At 36.2% G+C, this 23566-nt stretch overlaps 1 protein-coding gene across 1 annotated transcript in view; it reads right to left on the bottom strand.

The window, feature by feature from the left end:
- Positions 1-22381, bottom strand: part of C4H18orf63 (chromosome 4 C18orf63 homolog) — a 36350-nt gene extending 13969 nt beyond the window's left edge. The window contains exons 1-7 of the mRNA XM_030810071.1: positions 22248-22381; positions 19649-19727; positions 17486-17542; positions 12222-12333; positions 11243-11284; positions 9336-9412; positions 1457-1566 (exon numbers count right to left, since the gene is read on the bottom strand). Coding sequence (XP_030665931.1) covers positions 1457-1566; positions 9336-9412; positions 11243-11284; positions 12222-12333; positions 17486-17542; positions 19649-19727; positions 22248-22381 — 611 coding nt within the window. The remainder of the gene's footprint in view (positions 1-1456; positions 1567-9335; positions 9413-11242; positions 11285-12221; positions 12334-17485; positions 17543-19648; positions 19728-22247) is intronic.
- Positions 22382-23566: the final 1185 nt, after the last annotated feature.

Consider the following 23566-nt stretch of genomic DNA (forward strand, 5'->3'; position numbering starts at 1 on the left):
TAGTGGTGTTGAGCATTTTTTCATACACCTGTTGGTCACTTAAATATCTTCTTTTGAGAAATGTTATTCGAGGGCTTTGCCCATTTTAAAATCAGGTTATTTGTTTTCTTGCTATTGAGTTATTTGAGTTCCTTATATAGTTTGGATAGTAGCTCTTTATCAGATGGACGGTTTACAAATATTTTCTCTCATTCTGTAAGTTGTCTCTTCACTCTGTTGACTGTTTCCTTTGCCATATAGAAGCTTTTCAGTGATGTAACCACATTTGTCTATTTTTGCTTTTGTTGTCTGTGCTTTTTCACAGATATGTAGTTTTCAGTGTACAGGTCTTTCACCTCCTTGGTTGTTAAATTTATTGCTAAGTATGTTTTTGGTAGCTATTACAGACAAAATTATTTTCATTGATTTCTTTTACAGATAGTCTGTTGTTAGTATATAGAAATGCTACTTTTTTATGTGATTTTGTATTCTACAACTTTACTGAATCTGTTTATTAGTTCTAACAGTTTTTTGGTGGAGTCTTTAGGGTTTTCTATATGTAAGATCATGTCACCTGCATACAGCAACAAGTCAACTTCTTCCTTTACAAGTTGGATGCCTTTTATTTCTTTCTCTTGTCTAACTGCTCTAGCTAGGACTTCTAGTACTATGTTGAACAGAAGTGGAGAGAGTGGGCATCCTTGTCTTGTTCCTGATTTTAGAGAAAAAAGCTTTCAATTTTTCACTGTTGAGTATGATGTTAGCTACAGGTTTGTCATGTATGGTCTTTATTTGTATTATATTTTAACAACTAGAATTACTAGAAAAAACTAAATTAAATTGTTGTAGACAATGTGCCAATTGTAAACACAAAATAATGACTAATAAATTTTTCCACCCAAAGATATTGCTGGTAATTGTTAGACTTCAGGGAAAAGTCTGTAAGGGGGTGAACGAATTAGAGTCAAACCTATGTTTTCTACCTACCTCCTCCCAGCTTCAATGACTGAATTATTAGGTGTATGCTACTGAAGTTCTTTTTCCTAAGCAATTTAAAATTTTATCCCAATAGTCCTGCTTATACTAGTAACAAATTATTTTTTCCTGAAAATAGTACAAACTTAAAACTCAGCTCATATCAAATTATAATGAATCATTATTAGATACAAGTTTATGATGTTTTATTAATATTATTTTGATAGTTTTCATTTTATAATGAGAAATATAGAAATATTACCTTTTTGAAACTAGATCTAATAAGATGCGAATATATAATAAATTAGTAATTTGATAAAGAAAATTCATGGCTTTTGTAAATATGACAATATTGTTTCAATACCTTTGTGAAGTCATAATTCAGTATTTTAAAATTCACCAAAATGGTTTATACTTTTACACATATCAATGTTAAGGAAGCAAAATAAGGGAAACTACCATATTTTGAACCCACCCTAGATACTACAAATTGAAATCTCACCTTGGCAAAACGTAGCACCAGTTGCTTAAAATGGAATGTCTCTCAATGACAGCACGCTTGTTAGCATGAAAATCCCTTATAATATTCTGGGAAATCTCAAACTCTTTTAGCTTTTAATAGAAATAAGACTTGTAAGTCCTCAAATCATTTGGCAAAAAAGGAAACATTTTAAAAGATACGTATTTGTTACATGCACACAGTAGGTTATAAAGTAGTTTTAAAGACTTAAGTTACATTGAATCATGCATAACCACTTTACATAAGTAGTCAAAGTTGCAGCTCACCCTGCTTCTCCTTTATACAATATATGAAGTATTTCATGCTTTCCCTCTTACCATCCAAGCCCAAACTCCTATTTTGCAGTGATTTTAGCTGGTTTTCAGGTGTTTTTTAAAATTATGTTAATTTGCAGGAAAGTTGAATCTCTTCCAAAGGAAGGTGTTCATATTTTAAAATAATAGCTTTTAACCTCAATTTTTTTTTTTAAATGGAGGATGAGTAAGGGAATTATACTTCCATCTGGTCTTTTGGAGGAGAAAAGACAGAGCCAATGCTCCAGTCTCCTTTTATACCCCACCCAGCTTCCTAGAACACTTTCTTCCCTGTTCCTCCAGTGTCCTCCCTGTAGGGCATTTTGGCTTGTATTTAACCTACAAGAGTTTGCCAATTACAGCTCTCTTACCCTGGAAAATCTCCCTGAGAGGCACTGTTCCAGTTAGCCAAAGATATAAAGAGACCTCAAAGAGGGTGAAAAAATAAGGTATTAATGGGTGAAAGGACACTATATTAAGATTAGACAGAATGATTCATAAACCCTTACTCCATTTTTAACCAACCACCTAATATCTTTTGGGAAACGATGTTCTAACTTCACTGCCTACTACTTTTCAAGGAAGTCCAAGTAAACTAGACAACTTTTTATTGCCTGGACTCCTACCAATAAGGTCCTAATGCCTGGATCTAGACCCATCTTCTCCATGTCCAGTGACTGATTCTTCTCTGAGTTCCTATGTCATTCATTAAGACTAATGGAAATGGAGGAGCAGGGAAGAGCAGGAAAACATGAATGCAGGAAGAGGAAGATAAGATATGCTAGTTACGTTGTGAGGTAAAAGAGCAAGGACACGCAGAATGAATAAGGACACATATTTTCCTGTGCACAAGAGATAAATCTTGCACTGTGATGTACTGTGCTTAAGAGATCAGTTGCCTGAAATGTGTGATAAAAACATGGTTAGAGAAGGCATGGTTATGAATGTCAGAAAAGACTGGTTGCAGAGGGAGGACTAAACTGAGAGAAAACAGAACTTAAAATTGAATTCACAGAAGTTAGGTATCAGGTTCAAATGTTTAAAGTTTATGGGTTTCCATATACACCTACTTATATAGCTTGAGTATATATCCTCTGGGTACTTTCTACAGTATTCAGAGACTCAAGTCAATTGCTGCAGGGACCTCAATAAGTACCAGTACTTACTGTTTACATTGGTCTTTCTCAACACAGATTAAAGACTGGCAAACCACCCAACTGTTCACCATATACTCCAAGAGACTGTGAATGCTAACCCTTTGTATTTCTTTATTTAGCAAATATTTATAAAGTGCCCTTATATGATGACCAAAACCATACTGAAAAGCAGGTATTCAATAAATATTATTTTCTCCTTATAACGCCAATCTAAAGAATTTAGACTTAATTTTCTCTAGGCAATGTTGAAATACTAAAAATATTTAGGCTGGGGACCTTTGTTTTACAAAGTGAACTCTGTTGACATTGTAAGGAAAAATTAGATAATAAACTTGAAGGAGAAAGGCTGGAAACAAGGCCCATATGGAGACTAGTTTAATAGTTCAAGTAAAAAAAGGGAGTCTGAATTAGAGCAACAGAAATGGAGGCAGAGAGGAGTCCATTTCAGAGACCAGAGTAGGCTATTAAAGACTAACTGGAAAGAGAAAGTGAGAAAGAGGGAAAGCCAAGGATGACTCTGAAGTCTTTAGGTAGGTAAATTATTGACTGCTGATGCCACTAATGAAAAGAATAATTACACAGGAGGAACAGATTTGGGGTTGAGGAAGGTGACAAATAAATACATTCAGTTTTAGACATAATTGGGTCTGATTGCCATTAGTACATTCATTTGAAAGTATCCAAGAGATGACAGAAAAGTTACAACTATACAAGAATATTTGGGAGGTACTGGTGTATAGGCTGAAGCCACTGAAATGGGTGAGCCTGCTAAGGAAAAGAGGGCTGAAAATGGAACCCTAAGAAACAGCAACATTTAAAATGATAAATGAATGAGGATAAATGAATTCTAGGAGATTCTAGAAAAATCAGTTTCAGAGAAATCAAGAGAGGAGATTATTTCAAGAAGAAAAGGGTGAAAAATAGTATGTGTTCCAAAGATTTCACATATGATTCCCTCAGACATTTTCTTTTTCTCTTAATTCCTGAAGTAACATAGTTCCTATAACACAAATTTTGATACTCCATTACCAAACATTGTTTTTTAATTGTATTTTTATTTAACAAATATTAGGTTTCTATTTCTGTAAGGCTCTATGGGACATACAAATTTGAACCAAAAAACCTAAGGCTAGGTGAAGGAAGCATGGTATAGTAGAAAGAACAGAGTTGAAGGACAAACTCAGATCCTGAATCTCTTACTACCTTTATGACCCAGAGCAACTTACTTAACTGCTTTGTGTCTTAATTTACTTATTTATAAAATAATAACAATAGCTATCATTTTTTAACCTCTACTGTCAGGTACTATGCTAGGCCCTTAATGTACTTTACCCCATAACCTCCTTACAACCCTAAAAGGGATATCATTATCTCCAATTTATAAGAAAAATGGAGATTCTGCGAGATTAACTAACATGCCAAAGAGGCACTGCTAATAAGTGCAGATCTGAGAATTTTAATGTGATTCTAGGCCTACACTGAATTTTCTGGGTATGTGAATATTAACCAGTACTCAGTAAATGTTCCCTTCTTCTGGTGAGTTTTATGTGTGTATGCTCTTCTTTCTTCTGACCTAGATAAAACATTCTGGGAGGAAAAGGTGTTTTCCATCAGCACTTGGCATATATACATAGTAGTACCCAGTAAATATCCATCTATGAAATAAATAGAAATTTGTTTCGAGGCACTCATTTCCCAAATTTTCCATATATTAAATTTCAAGGCAAACAGTTTAATATTACATAATGCTTTTCTGAAATATATCCCTCATGTAACTGTGGATTCAATTATAATCTCAATGCACCAAACAGTAAAATGGCAACTTGTGCATAGAAATTCCTTTAGAAACATTTAATTACTTCCAGGAAAGTATTATTTTAAAGTTTAGCACAGTCCAAAATTTGAGAAATGAGTAAATTACTGTTTCAATTACCTCTTAAATTTTTTGATCTCTATTTAAATTGTAAAGATAAGGGCTGAAATCCCATTTTTCATAATGAATTATAATAAACTGCTTTAAAATTTTTCTAAATAAGGTCAAAGGTCAGGATTTAGAAAACTACTCCAATCTCTCACCCAGAGGAATTAAAAAAGAATTTAGAAACAAAAGTCACCTAGTTCAAAAAATAAATTGGTCTTTCACTCCAGTCAATGCTCCATTCATTCCATAAATCTTTACTAAAGTGAGTGACAGGCACTAGAGTAGGCTCCTATGATAGAAAGATTAGTAAGACACAGACCCTTCCCTCTAGGACTTCTCAGTTTAATGAGACATTTGCATAGATAATATGTGATAAACAACGCAGGGAGCACCAAGAGAGATGAGACTTAGGAGCTGGGGAATTCTTCAAAGGGGTGATGTCTGAGATATGCCTTGAAAGATGAGCAGAAAAAGGGAATTACAGGCTTAGACAATGGTGTGATAAAATACATGGAAGGATGAAAGATCATACTATCTTTGAGAAACAATTCATAGTTTGGCTACCTGAAGAGCAGTAATGGGAGATGAGGCTATAAGTAAGGTTGATTTGGATCAGTTTGCTGAAGACCTTGTATATCATAGTAAACAGCTGAGATTTCATCTTATAGTCAATGGAGGCCATGGTAGATTTTTGAAAAGGGGAATGAAAGCAAACAAAATAAACTGGAGGGAAGAGAAACCAGAAACATCCTCCTTCTCACCTCTTCATCCTTATTTCTCCCCTCCCCACAACCTGACCTAATAACTATGAAAGAAAAGAACCAGAATCTCAGAACCCCAAACTCGCTATGCCAAAGGGAACATTAAGCTTGGTAACTGAATCACGCAAAAACAAGAGATAAAAAACCCCTGCCTTCCTTTCATTCCCAGACAGCTTAGTTTCAGATTATTACTGTAAATGTAGATTTACTGAGTGAGAGAAATGCATAATTGACTTTTCCGCTACCCCTTTTCATGTGTATAATGTAGATTCACTCAGCTGTAATCAAAGCCTCACAAGAACATAAGCATTTGCCTCATTGCCTACCCTCCTCCTCTTTTTTCTCCTTCCTCTTTCACCTTCTGCTTGTTCTTTTCCCTTAAATACTGAAGTCCTCAAAACCCTCTTTGGAAAAAGCACGAGGCACGGATCCTGTTGTAACTTGTATTTCTTTTCCCTGGGCATGTCATCAACCTTGGCAAAATAAACCTGAGTCAACTGAGATCTGCCTCAGTCACTTTTTGGTTAACATAACCAATGCCAGATTTTAATAAAAGGAAAATTAAATGCAATTATCTTTTAGGCTCCATGGGGAATAAAAATGAATAACACAGGACCTAGAATCTCAAAAAGATTACAATTTAGTAGGAACATAGGTATATATGAAACTAATTTTTGTAGCAGTCAGAATGTGTAAGACACCATATCAAAAACATAAGTAAAAGTGAGATTCAGAGAAGCTGATGAACAATCATAATTTAGAGAATCGATTTAATTTAACAAGTACATGTTGAGTGTATAATGTTGAATAGAGGAGAAGAATGTGTTTGCCCCATTTTTGGTGTTTCCTTCCATGCCCAGAAAGCTCTACTAACACATATTCCTGGAATCATTCTGCTCTGTCATTCATTCCTCCCTAGGGCATATGGATGGTGATATGGTTTGGCTGCACTGCAACCCAAATCTCATCTTGCACTGTAGTTTCCATAATCCCCACATGTTGTGGGAGGGACCCAGTGGGAGGTAATTTACTCATGGGGGCAGTTACCCTCATGCAATTCTTGTAATAGTGAGTTCTCACGAGATCTGATGGTTTTATAAAGGGCCTTTCCCCCTTTGCTCTGCACTGTTCTCTCCTGCCACCTTGTGAAGAAGGACGTGCTTGCTTCCCCTTCCATCATGACTGTAAGTTTCCTGAGGCCTTCCCAGCCATGAGGAACTGAGTCAATTAAACCTCTTTCCTTTATAAATTATCTAGTCTTAGGTATTTCTTCAGAGCAGCATGAGAATGGACTAATACAGATGGTAAAATTGGGATGAATAACCAGGCATGCTGGCTCACCTCCTCCCCTTCCTCTTGGGAGTTGGCCTGCTGGCAGAGAGTGGTGTTCTGCATTCTCTTTGTCATATCAGAACCAGTGCCTTGTCTCCCAAGGGAGGCCTGTGGTTTTTCCACTACTGCAATAAGTGGGTAGGTAAGTCTGCCTAATTCTAAGGTTCAGATAAACCATGTCCTCCAAGAGCTGTTTTTCCTTGCCAGTAATGAACAGCATCCCAGTTCGTGCATGTTGGGTCAGTATCTCATCAGGTTAGTGCCCCTTTCACTCTCAGAAGCATCCTATTTCGAGGATAAATTATAATCTCACCCTAGTAATACAGGTGACATTCTGATCTCTATTTATGTCTTACTCCTCTGTCAATCTCTAAATTGGTTCAAACTGAGGTGTAGAATACAGAAGTATCATCTGTAGATAATTCAAAGGTAAATAAGCCACAATATTAGTCTTCATGATGCTTCTTATAAGGAAATCAGAGGTATAAAAATAGAAATAAGTATGTGAGTATAAACTACAATTTGACTATGAGTCCCCTCCAAAACTCATTTTGGAATTTAATCCCCAATGTGGCAGTATTGAGAGATGGAGCCTTTTTTTTTTATTATTTTTTATTTTTTTTCTCTGAGATGGAGTCTTGCTCTTCTGTAGCCTGGGCTGGAGTGCAGTGGCACGATCTTGGCTCACTGCTACCTCTGCGTCCCAGGTCCCAGTTCCAGCAATTCTCCTGCCCCAGCCTCCCAAGTAGCTGGGATTACAGGAATGCACCACCATGCTCAGCTAATTTTTGTATTTTTAGTAGAGACGGGGTTACACCATGTTGGCCAGCCTGGTCTTATACTCCTAACCTCATGATCCACCCACTTTGGCCTCCCAAAGTGCTGGGATTACAGGTGTGAGCCACCGTGCTGAGCTAATGTGGAACCTTTAACAGGTGATTGGGTGATGAGGGCTTTGCCCTCGTGAATGGATTAATCCATTCATGGATTAGTGGATTAGAAGGTTAATGAATTAATGATTTATCATGGGAGTAGGACTCATGGCTTTATAAAAGGAAGAGAGACCTCAGCTTCCACACCCTGCCGTCTTGCTATGTGACGCCTTGCACCACCTCAGTACTCAGCAGAGCAACCCCAACAGCAAGAAGGTCCTCACTGGACATAGCCTCTATAACTTTAATAAATAAATTCATTTTCTTTACAAATTACCCAGTTTCAGGTATTCTAAATGACAGAAAACAAAGACAGTATGGTACAGGAGAGTATGAGGGTTTAAATGAGGGTGGGAGATCACACAGGGTTTGGAACCTTGGGAAGGTTCCTCATCAGTCCAAGATATACATGTCATGTTACCCATTCCAGTTATTTATATGCAGGTCATCTTCCCTACTGGCTTACGTGATTCTCCAGGGCAGAAAAGTAGACCCTATTCATCTTGGACTTATCCATTGTCCTTTGTTACTTACCCACATAAGAGGTAATCAAAGAATTAAATGGAAATAAATGAATAGAGGAGTAGCATTTGAGTTGGCCCTTAAATGATGAGCAGGACACGTATAGCCAATCAGAGGGGCATTCTAAGCAAAGGAAGCATCATTTGTCCTGTGCCTGGGGTTTCTCAACCTCCACACTATTGACACTTTGGGCTGGATAATTCTGTGGGTGGGGATAAGATGATTGTCCTGTGCAGGGGAAGATACTCATTAGCATCCCTTCTCTGGCCTCTACTCACTAGATGTCAGTAGCAACACCATCCTTCCTCCATTGTGATAACCAAAATTGTCTCTAGACATTGCCAAATGTCTCATAAGGAGCCAATCATTCATTTCCCTGCCCTCAACCGCTTCCATTGAGAACTACTGGCCTAGAGGAAAGACAATAACATTGAGTGACACTAGTGTGAAAGATTCTATGCTAGGTGCTATGGGAATCCACAAAATAAAAGACATATCCTTCTACCAAGAACACAGAAAGTATTATGTGTAAAAAATAGATGCAAAAAAATGCTACTAGAATATCAAGGGCAGGGGAATTAATATTAAATTTAATAAGAGCTGAAATCATGCTTTTTATATTTGGAGGCAAAAGAAGAGGCAAGAAGTGGGTGCTAAGGCAGGATAGGTTGTGGAGAGTCTCAGATACCATCTTAACAAAGTTTTTGAACAAAGGAATAATGTGAAGACCTGTGTTAAATGGACAGAATAATATTTTCTTTGGGGAAGCAGATTTAGAATGATATAAATATATCAAGCATTTAATAATACAGATTTTGATAATAAACCCTTTCTAGCACCCTTCATGTTAAAAATTAAAACCTAATCACATGTTAGTAACAATAATAAACATAAAAAGTATATAGTCAATATAATAAAGTGTAGAAATCACAATATGTGGTACCTCAGGTGCTGGCAGTCTGATTGTGCAAGCTTCTATACTTAGACAAACTTGAGTTTCTGTTACATTGATGTTTAATACTGAAAATAAAATATTTAACTGTGAACTATCTGGAATTATTACTCTACCATTAAGTATTTTAGTAACAAAGGAAACTAACTTATTCAAGTCAAAAACAAGAACAGATTTTTTTCCACACATGATAAAATTCAAATAATAACCACTTAATATTTGACAGTTTACAGATGAGACATCTAATAGAGGACAAAAGTATGAAACAGCATGAATATGTGTGTGGGGTGCAGGTCATAGGCAAGGTTACAATAAAAAAAGAGACATCCCACAGTTAGGAGAAAAATCCAACAAATACCTTACATAAATCTGACATATATTATATATATAAATATGGAGATTGTCCTCTTCTGTAATCTAAAGAGGTATCACACCATGTTTCTGACTTGAGTAGTCTTTTACTAACAAATATCCTCAAATATACTGGCAGATATATTCCAGATCTCCTAGAGCCTTGAAGTCTTTACCTTTCTTTTTCATAAAGAAAACTACTTCTGAAATGTCCGGATAGTGGTGACTTTGGGAAGGGTTAGTACATGTAAAAAGCATGAGGGGGATTCTGGGGTGCTCTTAATGTTGCTTCTTGATCTGAGAACTGGTTACCAGAATGTTTAGTTTGTTAAAATTCAGTGAGCTAGACACTTAAAATTTGTGTATTACATTTCAATAAAAGTAAAAGAAAACAAATCCTAACACAGGAGTGAGGAATTTTCCTCTCCTAAACTGTTATTTTTAATCCCTACAGCTGTAGTCTCATGACAGTGTTTGGAGATGAAACTAGATGTAGGTAATGAACCCATTCACCCAGAGGTTGGGCACACTGACTGACACTACACAAATTAAACATACAACTAGTGCAAGGAGAGAAAACAGGCTTCAGCTGGAAAGTCAACCCAGATCTAATATCTGTAGATTACAGGTCAGGATTTTAAGGCTATGCCCAAATGATGTGAAAAGCTACCATGATTGATTAATAATGTCTACAGTGGTGGCTCAGGATTCTCATCTATCTGCTATCTCTGGACTACTGTTTAGGGAAGTGTCTATCTGAAACACAACCATGCGAATCAATGAAAGAACTGGATTAGGCCATGTAATAAACTGTATAGTTTAGATCATCTGTGTCTCTTTTTCCAATTTTTTAAGGAGAAAATGAATCCTATTCTATAAGAAATAAAGTTTTGACTTACATCAGTACTAAAGAATTTTTGATGATATGATTCTGGAAACTATACATTATAAATGCCTACAGAATTAAACTCCTTCACAGTCATGATTTTCTTTAAGTAGAGAGAATAAAAATATAGCTTTTTCCAATTAAGATGAATTTTTCTCATACAGTCTAGAATGTACATTTTGAATAAGAAGTGATTTCCCAGGTGAAATTCTGATTACAATACTATCTGATTAAGGTCTTATACAACCTAATTAATCAATAATTATACAGCCCAATGATCTATGTTATTGGTTTTTTGGGTTTTGTTTTGTTTTGTTTTGTTTTTAAATAGGGTCTTGCTCTGTCACCCAGGCTGGAATGCAGTGGCGCAATCATGGCTCACTGCAGCCTCAACCTCCTGTGCTCAACTGGGCCTCCACTTCAGCCTCCCAAGTAGATGGGGCTACAGGCATAGTGCCTGGCTAATAATTTTGTAGAGATGGGGTCTTACCATGTTGCCCAGGCTGGTCTTGAACTTGTGGGCTCAAACAATCTACCTAACTCGGCCTCCCAAAGTGTTGGGATTACAGGCGTGAGCCACTGTGCCCAGCATATGATACTGTTTTCCTTAGCAACTATGAATTATATTGTTTTATCTATTGACTTATGCATTTTTACTTACCAACAGCACTTTGTTTTCCCATCTGAGAAAGAAAATCTCTTCCTTAAAAGAATCATAGAATATGACATATTATTACAACTCATAAATAATCATGCTTGATATTTATAACTATGCTTGATGTGAAATTATCAAAGCTAAAGAAAATACTTTAAAATGCAGTTGTTATATGAAGTAATATCTGATGAGAGCTGAAAAAATATAATCATTCAAAAGGTATCTCTTCAATTAAAAGGATGGAAATACCCAATTCTTCCCCCAAATATCTATTTCCTGCTATAAAATATTTAGAAAACAGTCAGACTTCAAGAAAAATTCAGGATAGCTTCTCAGTTTTAACAGTATTGTGTTCATTTTATCATACTGCTTTGTAACTTACACTTATTCCTTAAGTATAAAGTATTATATACTAATTTTTTTAAAGAAACATCAGGCCTCTGTATATAGTCCCAAGGTAAAGAAATGACATTTATGTTGTTGTGGGCTTGCTTGAGATTGCTTAGTTAGGTCAGTTTTAAGAATTATTTTCTAAAAATTATATATCTTAAAATTAAGAACAGATGCATATTGATATGGTTTGGCTGTGTCCCCACCTGAATCTTGAATTGTAGCTCCCATAATTCCCACATGTTGTGGGAAGGACCCAGTGGGAGATGATTGAATCATGGGGGTGGGGCTTCCATGTGCTGTTTTCATGATAGCGAATAAGTCTCATGAGATCTGATGGTTTTATAAAAGGAAGTTCCCATGAGCACACTCTCTTGCCTGCTGCCAAGTAAGATGTCCCTTTGCTTTTCCTTTGTCTTCTGCCATGATTGTGAGGCCTCTCCAGCCATGTGGAACTGTGAATCCACTAAACCTTTCCTTTATAAATTATCCAGTCTCCAGTATGTCTTTATTAGCAGCATGAGAACAGACTAATACACACATAACAGAAGTAATCTAGTTCAGAAAGCCCCAATGACTAAAAAGATAAAGTTACCTTGTATCAAGAGATGGCCTGTTCTATTCCAGGCTGGAGCAAGTCTAGCCATGAATGAATATGAAAGGCAGTTCTGAAGAATTACAGGAATTACTCTTTGTGGAGCCTCCATCTAAAAATATTAAATGGCAAATATGGGCCAATTTAGAGCAATTGCTGTGTATGTATATACTAATAGGAAATGATTGCCCATTTAGATCACCACCCAACAAACTCGGGTATTCTAGAGCTAATCCTATCTGGTTCTAAAGTTAAAGAAGTGTTAAAATATATTCACTTCAAAACCACTGCTATTGTCATGCTATCATGGCCAAATACTACCTGCTTACCCTGGCCAGTAGGTCTAAATCTTGGGAGTTCTGTGCTAAAACCCTTGATCTTTACTTTGTATTCTGCTCCACAGAGAGAAATCCAAACAAGGACAAACTTGTAATAGTTCTCATTATTGTTCACTCTGTTCCTGGACCAAACTGAACGTTGGGCTGCTATTTCTTGTGGCCCAATAACGAGATGCAAATGAACTGGAGAGGAAGAGAGTTTTTATTTTCTGCAACTGGTTACAGGGAGAAGGCCTGGAAATTATTGCCAGACCAACTCAAAATTACAAAGTTTTCCAGAGCTTATATACCTTCTAAGCTATATGTCTATGTGTAAGTGTGCATTTTTCTAAAGATATAAGTGATTAACTTCTTTTAATCTATAGCTAAGGTCTGAGTCCTGAAGACCTTCTTCTGGAGCCTCATTAAGTTTACTTAATCTAAATGGGTCTAGGTGCTGAGGTGATTACCATTATCTTGTCTCCTGCTAAATCATAAAGGTTTGGGGAGTTCCTTTAGACCCCAATAAACTTGTCTGTGGAGGCCTGGGGAGTTTCTTCAGACTCACAATAAAACTTGTTTAATCCTAAAAGGGTCCGGTTAAGAATTCCTCCGTTATCTTGTCATGCTTCAAGGCCCAGGAAAAGCCTAGGCAAAACTCTTGGTGGGCTCTTTGTTACATTCCAGCCTTTGTAAAAGGGCATGGGCTCAATTAGCTTTTAATGTTTAACCTTGCTACTCAGTCAGTGCTGGGACAGTTGTAATGGAGGCCTGAGTTAGTGACACCTTGCCTGCCACAACTGTAGAAAACAATACATACTTACATGGGCACACACAACCAAGAGAATATCTCTATTTGTATAATACAAAATTAATTTTAAAAATTAAGATTTTCACTTACAATTAAGACCAATAAGTAACAGGAACCAGATTTATCCTCCCACTTGAAATGCCTAAAACACCAGGCAAGTTATATGAAATAACAGTTCACAACATATCAGACACCAGGCAACAAAGAAAAGTGATCCCCAAACAATGGGAAATGAAAAAGATAAGCCCTAGGATTTCCCCAGCTTCTTGGTGATAGAGGGTTTCTAGGCTGCAGTACAGAGCAGGGGAACCTAGAAACAGGCCAGTAGTCTCCCTGAATTGAGGAGACAGAGCTGAGAGTCTAGGAAGCTAGAGTTTTCAGTGCAAAGTATGGGAGCTGCACAGAAAGCAAACTCTGGAGGTCAACAGAGAGTCTCTTTTGAGTAATCAGCTGAGTATGGATTAGCACAGACATGTGAGGAAGCTACCCAAGGCTGGAGAAAGAGTCAAGGCTGTTTGGTATATAAACATCCTGAAAATACAGTCCAGAAAAAATTGCTGGCTTTGCGTCTGTGAAAAAGGACATGCAGAAGCATGAGAAAGCCGAGGAAAATTGTCTCCCAATATTATCCATCTCTAATTTTTGTACCATTTTGACTTCTGGTGAATGTTTCCAGGACATAACTGAATAATCTGTTGGCAGAGGATGGAACCAAATTTCTGCAGTTTGTCTCATACAGAATTTAATTAAGGCTACTATCATTAGGACTCCATAATGCTGACCTCAAACATGGCCCCAGGGGCCCAGACCCAAACAGCTGAACAAATCCCATAAACCACCAGGGTCTTCCTCAGAGAGGAATTTCTGCATTGACTTTCTCTATGGCCCAAGGAATTAATCCAGATACAGCAAAATCTATCAGCACAGACTCAGCCTTGGCATGCAAGGAGGAAGTATGGGGCAATTCTGTCATTCAGAACCATCCTGGTTGGTGACCTGGATGCCTTGCAGTGCAAAGATGGTGTGAGTTATCACTTCAGCTAAAGTCAAGGACAAATTCTCTACCACCTTTTCTATGTAAGTGACTCCCATTGCAGGGAAAACTGCTTTCAGGATGTGCATGAACAATGGATTGTTATCTCTCTAAGAAGCTCCTCCAAAATAACCAAGGGCAGCCTCATTTTGGAAAGTTTGTGGCAACTGTCTAAGGGCTACGAACAGAACTTCAAGGAGAAACAGACAAATTCATAATTACAGGTAAAGACTTCAATACTGCTCTCTTAATAACTGATACAAGTGAACAGAACATAAGTGAGAATATAGCAGACTTAAAAACACTATCAACCAATGTGACCCAATAAACATTTACAGAATACTTGACACATTTATAGAATACTCATTCTTCTCAAATGGACAAGGAACATTTACTAAGATAGACTATATTCTGGAGCATAAAATAATCTCAATTAATTTAAAAAGATTCAAGTTATAAAGAACGTATTCTCTAACAACAATTACACTGGAAATCAATAGCAAAAAGGTCCCTGGAAAATCCTCAAATATTTGGAAATTATATAACACACTTCAAAATAACCCATAGATCAAAAAAGAAATCAAACAGGAATTAGAACGTATTTTAACTGAAGAAAATCAAAACAAAACGTGTTTAGGAAGAAATGTACAGCATAAACGTGTTTAGGAATAAATGTCTCTATATTACAAAACAAAGAAATTTTCAAATCAATGACCTCAGCTTCCGCAATAAGAAACTAGAAAAATAAGACCTATAAGATTACCAAGGGCAGAGACTTTATCTGGTTCACAGCTTTATCCCCAGAATCAAGCAGAGTGCTTGATATATTACAGATGTTCAATACATATCTGCTGATTATGATTATGTGAAAAGTACTCATATAAAGAAAAACTGAGCAAAACCATAAAGGCTCAATGAGGGTAGAAAAGTGATACTGCAAGAAAGCTTGTGAATAATAAAGAATTCAGGGTTGGAAAGTCTAGTGAAGGTAACAAAAATTTAGTTTATAGGAATAGAAACTGAGATACATGGAAAAAAGATAAGAGTGTAAACAGAAAAATCTTAAACATTTTGGAGATGTGGTACCTTGTACTGATGAAGTCACAGGTGTGAATTAACAAGGTGGAAGAAAAATATAGGACAAAGCATTTTTATTATTGTATAAGGACTACGGGTGATATTTTCTTAATTTTTCATTTTTTATAAAGTACACATAAAAATGATGATGCTTAGTATAAATGTTACTTTATTAAATCAATGCAGTAAGTCCTCATTTAATGTCATTGATAAGTTCTTACAAACCATGACTTTAAGCAAAACGACATATAACAAAACCAATTTTGTTATATTGGTTTTGGCTATTGCTAAAACTATAGGCTGATATAAATAAAAGTTCCTATGGCATAGTTCTGGTCACCAAAAATCACCAAGCTTTTAAATAAAGACCAAAAACACTTGTAATATTAACATTGAAATAAATGTGAGCTATACATACATTTAAGAAAGATTAATAAAAACAAGTAAGAATTATTTACCCAATTTTTGGTGAATCAGTGAATGACAGTGGTAGTAGTGGCGGTGGGTAAAATCAAGGAATAAATGTTTGCAAAGCGAAAATTGTAAGGAGCACCTCCTACTACCACACAGTTCAAAACAATCACAAATATGACAGGCTCCCTGAGTGCTTTTGTACCGCATCATTTACCGTAGTGCATCTTTATGATTATTGTATACTTTATGAACATTTATTTTATAATAATTTGTATTCATGCATCAATTTATTCATTTATTTTCCAACTAGCTTATTCTAGTTCAGGGTGGTGGGTGGCCAGAGCCTATCCTGGCAGCTCCAGGCACAAGGTGGGCACCAGACCTGGACAGGACTCCATTCCATTGCAGGGCAAACACACACATGCCCACATTTACTCAGCCTGGAACACTTTATACATGCCAACTCACTTAATGTGTGTGCATTTGGGATGTGGGAGGAACGTGCAGTATCAAAAGAAAACCCACCCAGACAAGAGGAGAAGGTGCAAACCACACAGACAGTGGCCTTGGCTGGGAACCGAATTATTTTCCTTTCTCATTAATGTTATATTGAAACAATGTTGAACAAAATTAATTTACTCAAGGATCTGCTATACTAAAATGTTACCTATTCTTAGGCCTTAATAAACAATAGAATATGGTAGAGATTGCTTAAAGACCCAAGTCCTAGTTCTAGGTGAGTAACATACTGTAAATCTGGTTCTCGTAGCTAGCTTGTAAATGGCCTTTCAAGATAACCGGAATCCTTAGATAACCAAAGACTTGTCTCAGCAAAAAGATGTAAACATATTCTTTCCTCATTGCTCCTGAATAATACTGTTTTCCCACAGATTGTAACTGATGGCCGGAACCAGCTTTCAAGTCATTCAAAGATTTCTCAGGGAACTGGAAAGTGTTACTAACATTTTACTTGCATAGGACCTAAAGGCAACATCTCATTTTAAAGATGACTAGAAACCTCATTATCCCAAACTCTACTAGACTTAGGAACAGAGGCCAGCAGTAACAGCTGGATGGGCTTCTGGGATAACCAATGACACAGTGTCTCAGAGTTACATGCAGAGGCATGAAAGGAGCTCTAGTCAAGGCTCCATGACTCAATTTACTGAGACACAGAGAGGTCTCAGTAAATGAATGCTAACCACTGTATTCATCTTTCCTTTTGTGAAGATCCAGAAGCCCATCACCATGTGGAATACAATCTATAATGTTTTATTTCTCTACGTATTAGCTATATAATGTGGACAATAATTTCATCTCTCTGGGTTTATCTATGAAAATGACGAGATTCACTTATTTGAAGATGTATATGGCAAATAAGATTATGCCACATAAAATGCCTGAAATAAAGCATCCAACAAAAAAGCCTCTTATCCTCTTTCTACACTAATTGTGCACATAATAATTGTTAGAAAAAATTTGTTGGGTTCTTTCATATGCATAACAATGGTCTATGAGAAGATACGCCAGTTTTTGTTTGTTGACAAAAGGAGTGGAACATATTAATCACTATAAACAACATATGGTATTAATATCATTTTTTAACACTTACCTTAGCTCCATATTTTTCAACATAGGCATTAAGTTTTCTTGCTTTATAAAATGGTATCTGTAACAAAAATCCACATTTATAAAAAGGACTTAACATAAATATATAATTAAATAATGCAATAAAGAAAGAGTTTAAGCATTATTCTGCAGAGGGCAAAGAACCAGGCCATCATCCAATTAGGGTTTGTGCCTTGGAGAGGAAGTGATGATCATTCTCTCCCTGAACTGGAATCTGTGGGCACATTTGCAAAGTGAGGAAAGCCTTTCTAGGAGTGACATGATCCCAGTATCCATATAAAGTAAAAGGTCAATAAATTTTGTATAATAAATATTTCACACCTTTCTTAATATAGAATTCTTAGGCATGAATAAGGAAAATAGACACAAATGGAAGATCATGTTCAAAGGTCTAAGTGCTCCAACTCATTAATAAAAGGAATACAAATTAAAGGAAAATATTATTTGTAACCTAACAGACTGACAACTATTTAAAGGCGTGAATATCTACAGTGTTCGTGAGGGTATGGAAAAACAGGTTTTCTCCCAGACTATTTGTTAACATGCAATTCAGCAAAAAGCTTTTCAGACAGCAATTTAGCAGTATCTATATTATAGTTTAAAGTGTATTACAATCTACCTCTAAAAATGTAACCGACAAACTATCAGACAAATAAAAGTGATACGATTTCAATGATGCTTTCTGAAACACTGTAACAGCACAGACTCAGATGTGCACTGGAAAGTATTAAGTAAATTACTATACATCCATACAATGAAATATTTCACAGCCTTAAAACTGAGGTAGATATGTGTACTGACATGGAAAGATATCCAGGAAAGGTTGTTAAAGGGGAAATGAATGGCAAGTTTCAAAATAGTATGTATGCAATCCCATTTTCTACTTTTAAACATCAACTTTTTTTTTTTTTACAGAATACCTTTGTAAGAAAGCAATACATTTTTTAAAAACAGATAGCTACTTTCCTCTCATTGCCCTTGCTCAAATTCACATACCTGAATTTACTAGTACTCTAAAATAATGTCCTTGTTCCATAAAGATGTTTAGGTAGAAAAAGATACGAATAAGATATTAATTTACTTGTTCACTAACAGCTTGCCTTTTAAAAAAACTATATTAAGAATAAGAAAATATGGCTGGGCACAGTGGCTCAAGCCTGTAATCTAAGCACTTGGAGAGGTCGAGGTGGGAGGATTGCTTGAGCTCAGGAGTTCGAGACCAGCCTGGGAAACACGGGGAAACCCTCTCTCTACACAAAATACAAAACATTAGCTGTGCATGTTGGCATGCACCTGTAGTCCTAGCTACTCGAGAGGCTGATGGAGGAGGATTACTTGAGCCTGGGAGGTGGAAGTAGCAGTGAGTCGAGATGGAGCCACTGCACTCCAGCCTGGTCAAGAGAGCCATACCCTGTCTCAAAAAAAGGAAGGAAGGTAGGGAGAGAGTGGGGGAGGGAGGGAAAATACGAGATGGACATATAACCAAGACCTAGGAGAAAAATAAAAGAACTAAACTTTTAGATGATTTATCAGCATTGTCAATAAATGCTGATTTCACTGGATTCTGGGAATTACAATATCAGAAAAATGGAATTTCCAGAAAGATTTCTGATAAAAATCTCAGGATAATATGATTTTTAGAAAGATTTTTGGCACTTCATTATAATTCAGGCTTACATACAGAATTGGGAAATGTTTCTCATACTAATTTTAAAATTTTAAGTGTAAAAATATTTTTAAATAAAGTGTTCCATTAGAAGAAATGTTGATCCAAGTTCTTTAAAAACAACTGGAGATTTGTTGAAATAGAAAGTTTTTCCTTTTAGTCTAAAGAATAAAATATGATAAAATGTATCAAGCCCATGCTATCTTAAAAATTATACTGTAGCATGTTTTATTCATTAATAGTCTTTATCTTAGCATTTATAATGAGAAAAATAAATGTTAAATTAGAACCACAAAAATGGATTTTAAACATCAGGCATTTCAATATTAGTTTGTTAATAATCCAATTAACCTGTAACACATTGTGATTAATCAATTAATCCTCATAAACATCTTAACTTTAGCTATAATACCTAAACTATTATTTATCAATATTGTCCTCAACTAGTAATAACATTTCACAAAATATTAAAATACTAACCGCCATCACCACCCAGATTTGGTTTAATATTCCAGACACAGGTGATGTAAGAATATCTTGATGCAAAAACAGCAATTGCCTGTGGAGATGAAATATATTACAAAGTGGACCTGCTCCCTGGTATGGTTTGGTTCTGTGTCCCCACCCAAATCTCATGTTGAATTATAATCCCCAGTGTTGGCAGAGGGACCTGGTGGGACGTGATTGGATCGTGGGGGCGGATTTCCCCCATGTTGTTCTAGTGATAGTGAGTTCTCATTAGATCTTGTTTAAAAGTGTGTAGCACTTCCTCCCCCAACCTCTCTCTCTTGCTGTCATTAGAAGAAGGTGCTTGCTTCCCCTTCACCCTTCTGACATGATTTTAAGTTTCCTGAGGCCTCCAATCATGCTTCCTGTTAAGCTTGCGGAACTATGAGTCAATTAAACCTCTTTTCTTCATAAATTATCCAGTCTTAGGTAATTCTTTACAGCAGTGTGAAAACAGACTAATATACTCACTGTCCGTTTTTACTTTATTGGAATATTTTAAACCTTTGCTTAGCTAAAATGTTAAGTTTCTCCTAGGCAACAATTGTGTTAGAGACTTTCTCTCCCCACACTTAGCATAGCACCTTGAACAGTGTAGGTGTAGGTACTCAGGCAATATTTGACTTAAGAGAATTAGGAAGTTTCAGATACTAATGCTAACTTGAGAACTTGTCCCTGCATCTGAATTTCCCAACCTCTTTCATCTGTGAACCTAAATTCATCTTTTAGAACTCAATTTTTGTCCTGTATACTTGAAGAAATCTACACACAGTGAAGAATCTGTCTCCTTTAACTCCTATTTCTTCCATTTTTCCTTTAAAACAAAAAAAAGGTGGTGGGCAGGGGGCACCAGAGGCAAGAGTCTAAGGATTCACCTATCAGTGAAGTTACCAACCACTTAAACATTTAGAACTACTGACTAAATCCTTTTCCTTCAGAAAGGAAGTTCTTCCCAAGCCAGAAAGAACTGGGTAGTGGTTTCAACAGCCAAATGAACTTCAAACAAACATCATCAGAATCAAATTACCATTAATAACTTCATTTCAAGGTTCCAGGGAAAGATAGGAAAAACACAAAAAGAATACAGCTGGAAATCTGAAAACCTTCAACATTACTAATCATCAAAGAAACAAATGAAAATAACCATTAGGATGTGTATGGGGTTACCTTAAAAAGCAACATGGGCCAATCTGTTTCTGGTGGCTTCATATTTGTTGGAACCAAGGTATATCAGGTACTTGCCTTGGCAAGGCCTGCCATTACCTGACACAGCCAAATGCTAATAGGCAGAGCTCTCTCTATTCAAGACTCTCTGTCAATTACCGGGAGGGTGAGTTAAGATAACCCCACTCTGTGGGCATGGCTACCTTCAATTTGAGGGCAAGCAGAAGAAAAACCTCACTTTAGGTTTTCTACCTATTTTAGTATTTCCAAAAGGAGTCACAGATTAAGTCCTTAACAGGTATCAAATTATACTTTAGCAGGAAGGGTACAGGCTCCCTGATGCCCTTGGGTGGGAAAATATGCAATGGAGAGAAGAAAAGCTTTGTAAATAAGAGGAAAACGAAGGACACCCCAAAAGTGGCTTCCTTATTTCTTGCCTCTGGGTATCTTCTAGTTGTTTGTTCTTCTCTAAGCAATTCATTTAAATATAGAATCTTCTCATATATTCTATGACTCTTCCTTTGAGTGCCTCAAACAATTTAAAGGAGGGTCCTCAGTAATCATGGAATTATACTTTAGGTTTCCTCTAAGCTGTTTTTCTTTTCTTTTTTTTTTTTTTTGAGACAGAGTGTCGCTCTGTTGCCCAGGCTAGAGTGCAGTGGCATAGTCTTGGCTCACTGCAACCTCTACTTCCCGGGTTCAAGCGATTCTCCTGCCTCAGCCTCCTGAGTAGCTGGGATTACAGGTGCCTGCCACCATGCCCAGCTAATTTTTTTTATTTTTAGTAGAGATGGGGTTTCACCATGTTGGCCAGGCTGGTGTTGAACTCCTGACCTCATGATCCTCCCACCTCGGCCTCCCAAAGCGCTGGAATTACAGGCGTGAGCCACCACGCCTGGCCCTCTTAAGCTGTTTTTCAACGACTATGTGGGATCAGATATTTTGAGACAGATCCTAGAGAAATACTCCTCAGTGTCTCATACTGACTTGAGAATTAAGAAACTATACTAACATACGATGTTTATAGGATCTCTAAGTGCCCCACCTACTGGAAATACCTACTGGAAAGCAGTAGGTATTTCATAAATATTGATTAATTAGGACCTCTACGTTTCTGGGAGCCTGAATTTAATTCATGAATGCCTGTGGATATTTTAAACTTTTAAAAAGCACATATGAGGTCACAAATATAAAAACTCAACAGTGAGATAATTCTATTGCAAGTATTTTAAATCCCTCCTTAAATATAATCCAATATACCTGGTCAAAACAAAATCTGACTTCCTTTATTTTAAAATTATAAACACAAATTGAGTGAATGAGTATTTTGCTTTATAGAAAATTACTCTAAACAGCTTTTATAGGTCTTAAAGTTTTAAAAGTCTTAGTTATAAGATGTATTTTTTACCTGCACATCTTCATTTGTATAGTCCTAATCTCAGTATCTGCCACCTTATTACTCAGTATTATTCTGACAGCACAGAGTTTGTTTAAATCTGGAAGTGTGATGAAGAACAGAGACTGCTGCCTAGAATCATTCATACTTTCCTGACTGAGTGTCTCAGCAATCAGGCCTTTAAAAATAAACAGCGAAAAAAGGTAGTAAATTATCTTACCAATAGAGTTCCAATACCAAGTCAGCACACAATATTTGATATTGTTTTAGAATAGGATGATACAAACAAGTTAGTTTGCAAACTTCAGCAGTTAAGTATCACTGCCATTTACCTTTAAGTTCTTCTAATGATTTTTTAGGATTTTTGGTACAAGTTTTACTAAGATACAGTTCACATGACATAAAATTCACCCATTTAATGTGTACAATTCACTGTTTTTTACTGTATTCAAAGTTGTGCAGCCATCACTGCAATAAATTTTAGAATATTTTCATCACTCCTTTTTCTATAACAATAACTATTTTTTAAAAGTCAAAATGTATAGCAAAGAATTTTGTTGTTTCAGATTTTTCTGTAAAGCACTTCAAGGTTGAGGAATATATTATTTTTCATTGTACACGAAATAAAATGTTTACTGAAGTCTCTAAATTGTTACCTAGTTTTTGTTTCCACTAAATTATCCAGCTTTCAAATTCTATTGGAGGTACAGTTTACAGTTGATAATTCATAAGGTATACCTTTGAAGTCTACATTACGTTTTACTACAGTAACAAAAACTGGAATATAGAAGTAAAGCAACCCAGTGAAGCTTCAGTACACTAACATGCACAAATACATCGGGGAAAAGTAAGCTGGATTCTAGTACTTTCAACTTTTCAACATCAACATGTTTTTTCTTTTTAAGAAATAATAGCATACTGGCCCAGTAATGTGCAGTGTGACCAGCCTTCTGATCACAGTACTGAAATGAGTTTGCGGTGTCATCTGAGGAATGCCGGCAATGCCCTTTGGCTCCAACACATCTCCCTCACTCTAGCATCACAGTGTTTGAAATTTTCATCACTAGAGAACCACTTGGTTCTTTTAAAAATAGAAGTACTCTTACAAAGGTTAACACAAATTCACACAAGGTGTTGATGAATTAAGATGATTCCTGGTATCATTAAAAATAAAAATATTCCCTTTCTGATTTGACGTTTTGAAAAGTTAAAAAAAAAAAAAAGTACAGAGTTCCAGGGTAAACACCGCTGACTTCACAATTTTAATTCTCTTCGCCTGAAGGTTTTTAGTAGCGAGCATCAATAATGATCAAGGTAAAATACATGGCAAA

This window comes from Nomascus leucogenys, chromosome 4 (assembly GCF_006542625.1).
Source record: "Nomascus leucogenys isolate Asia chromosome 4, Asia_NLE_v1, whole genome shotgun sequence".
NCBI classification, from domain to species: domain Eukaryota; kingdom Metazoa; phylum Chordata; class Mammalia; order Primates; family Hylobatidae; genus Nomascus; species Nomascus leucogenys.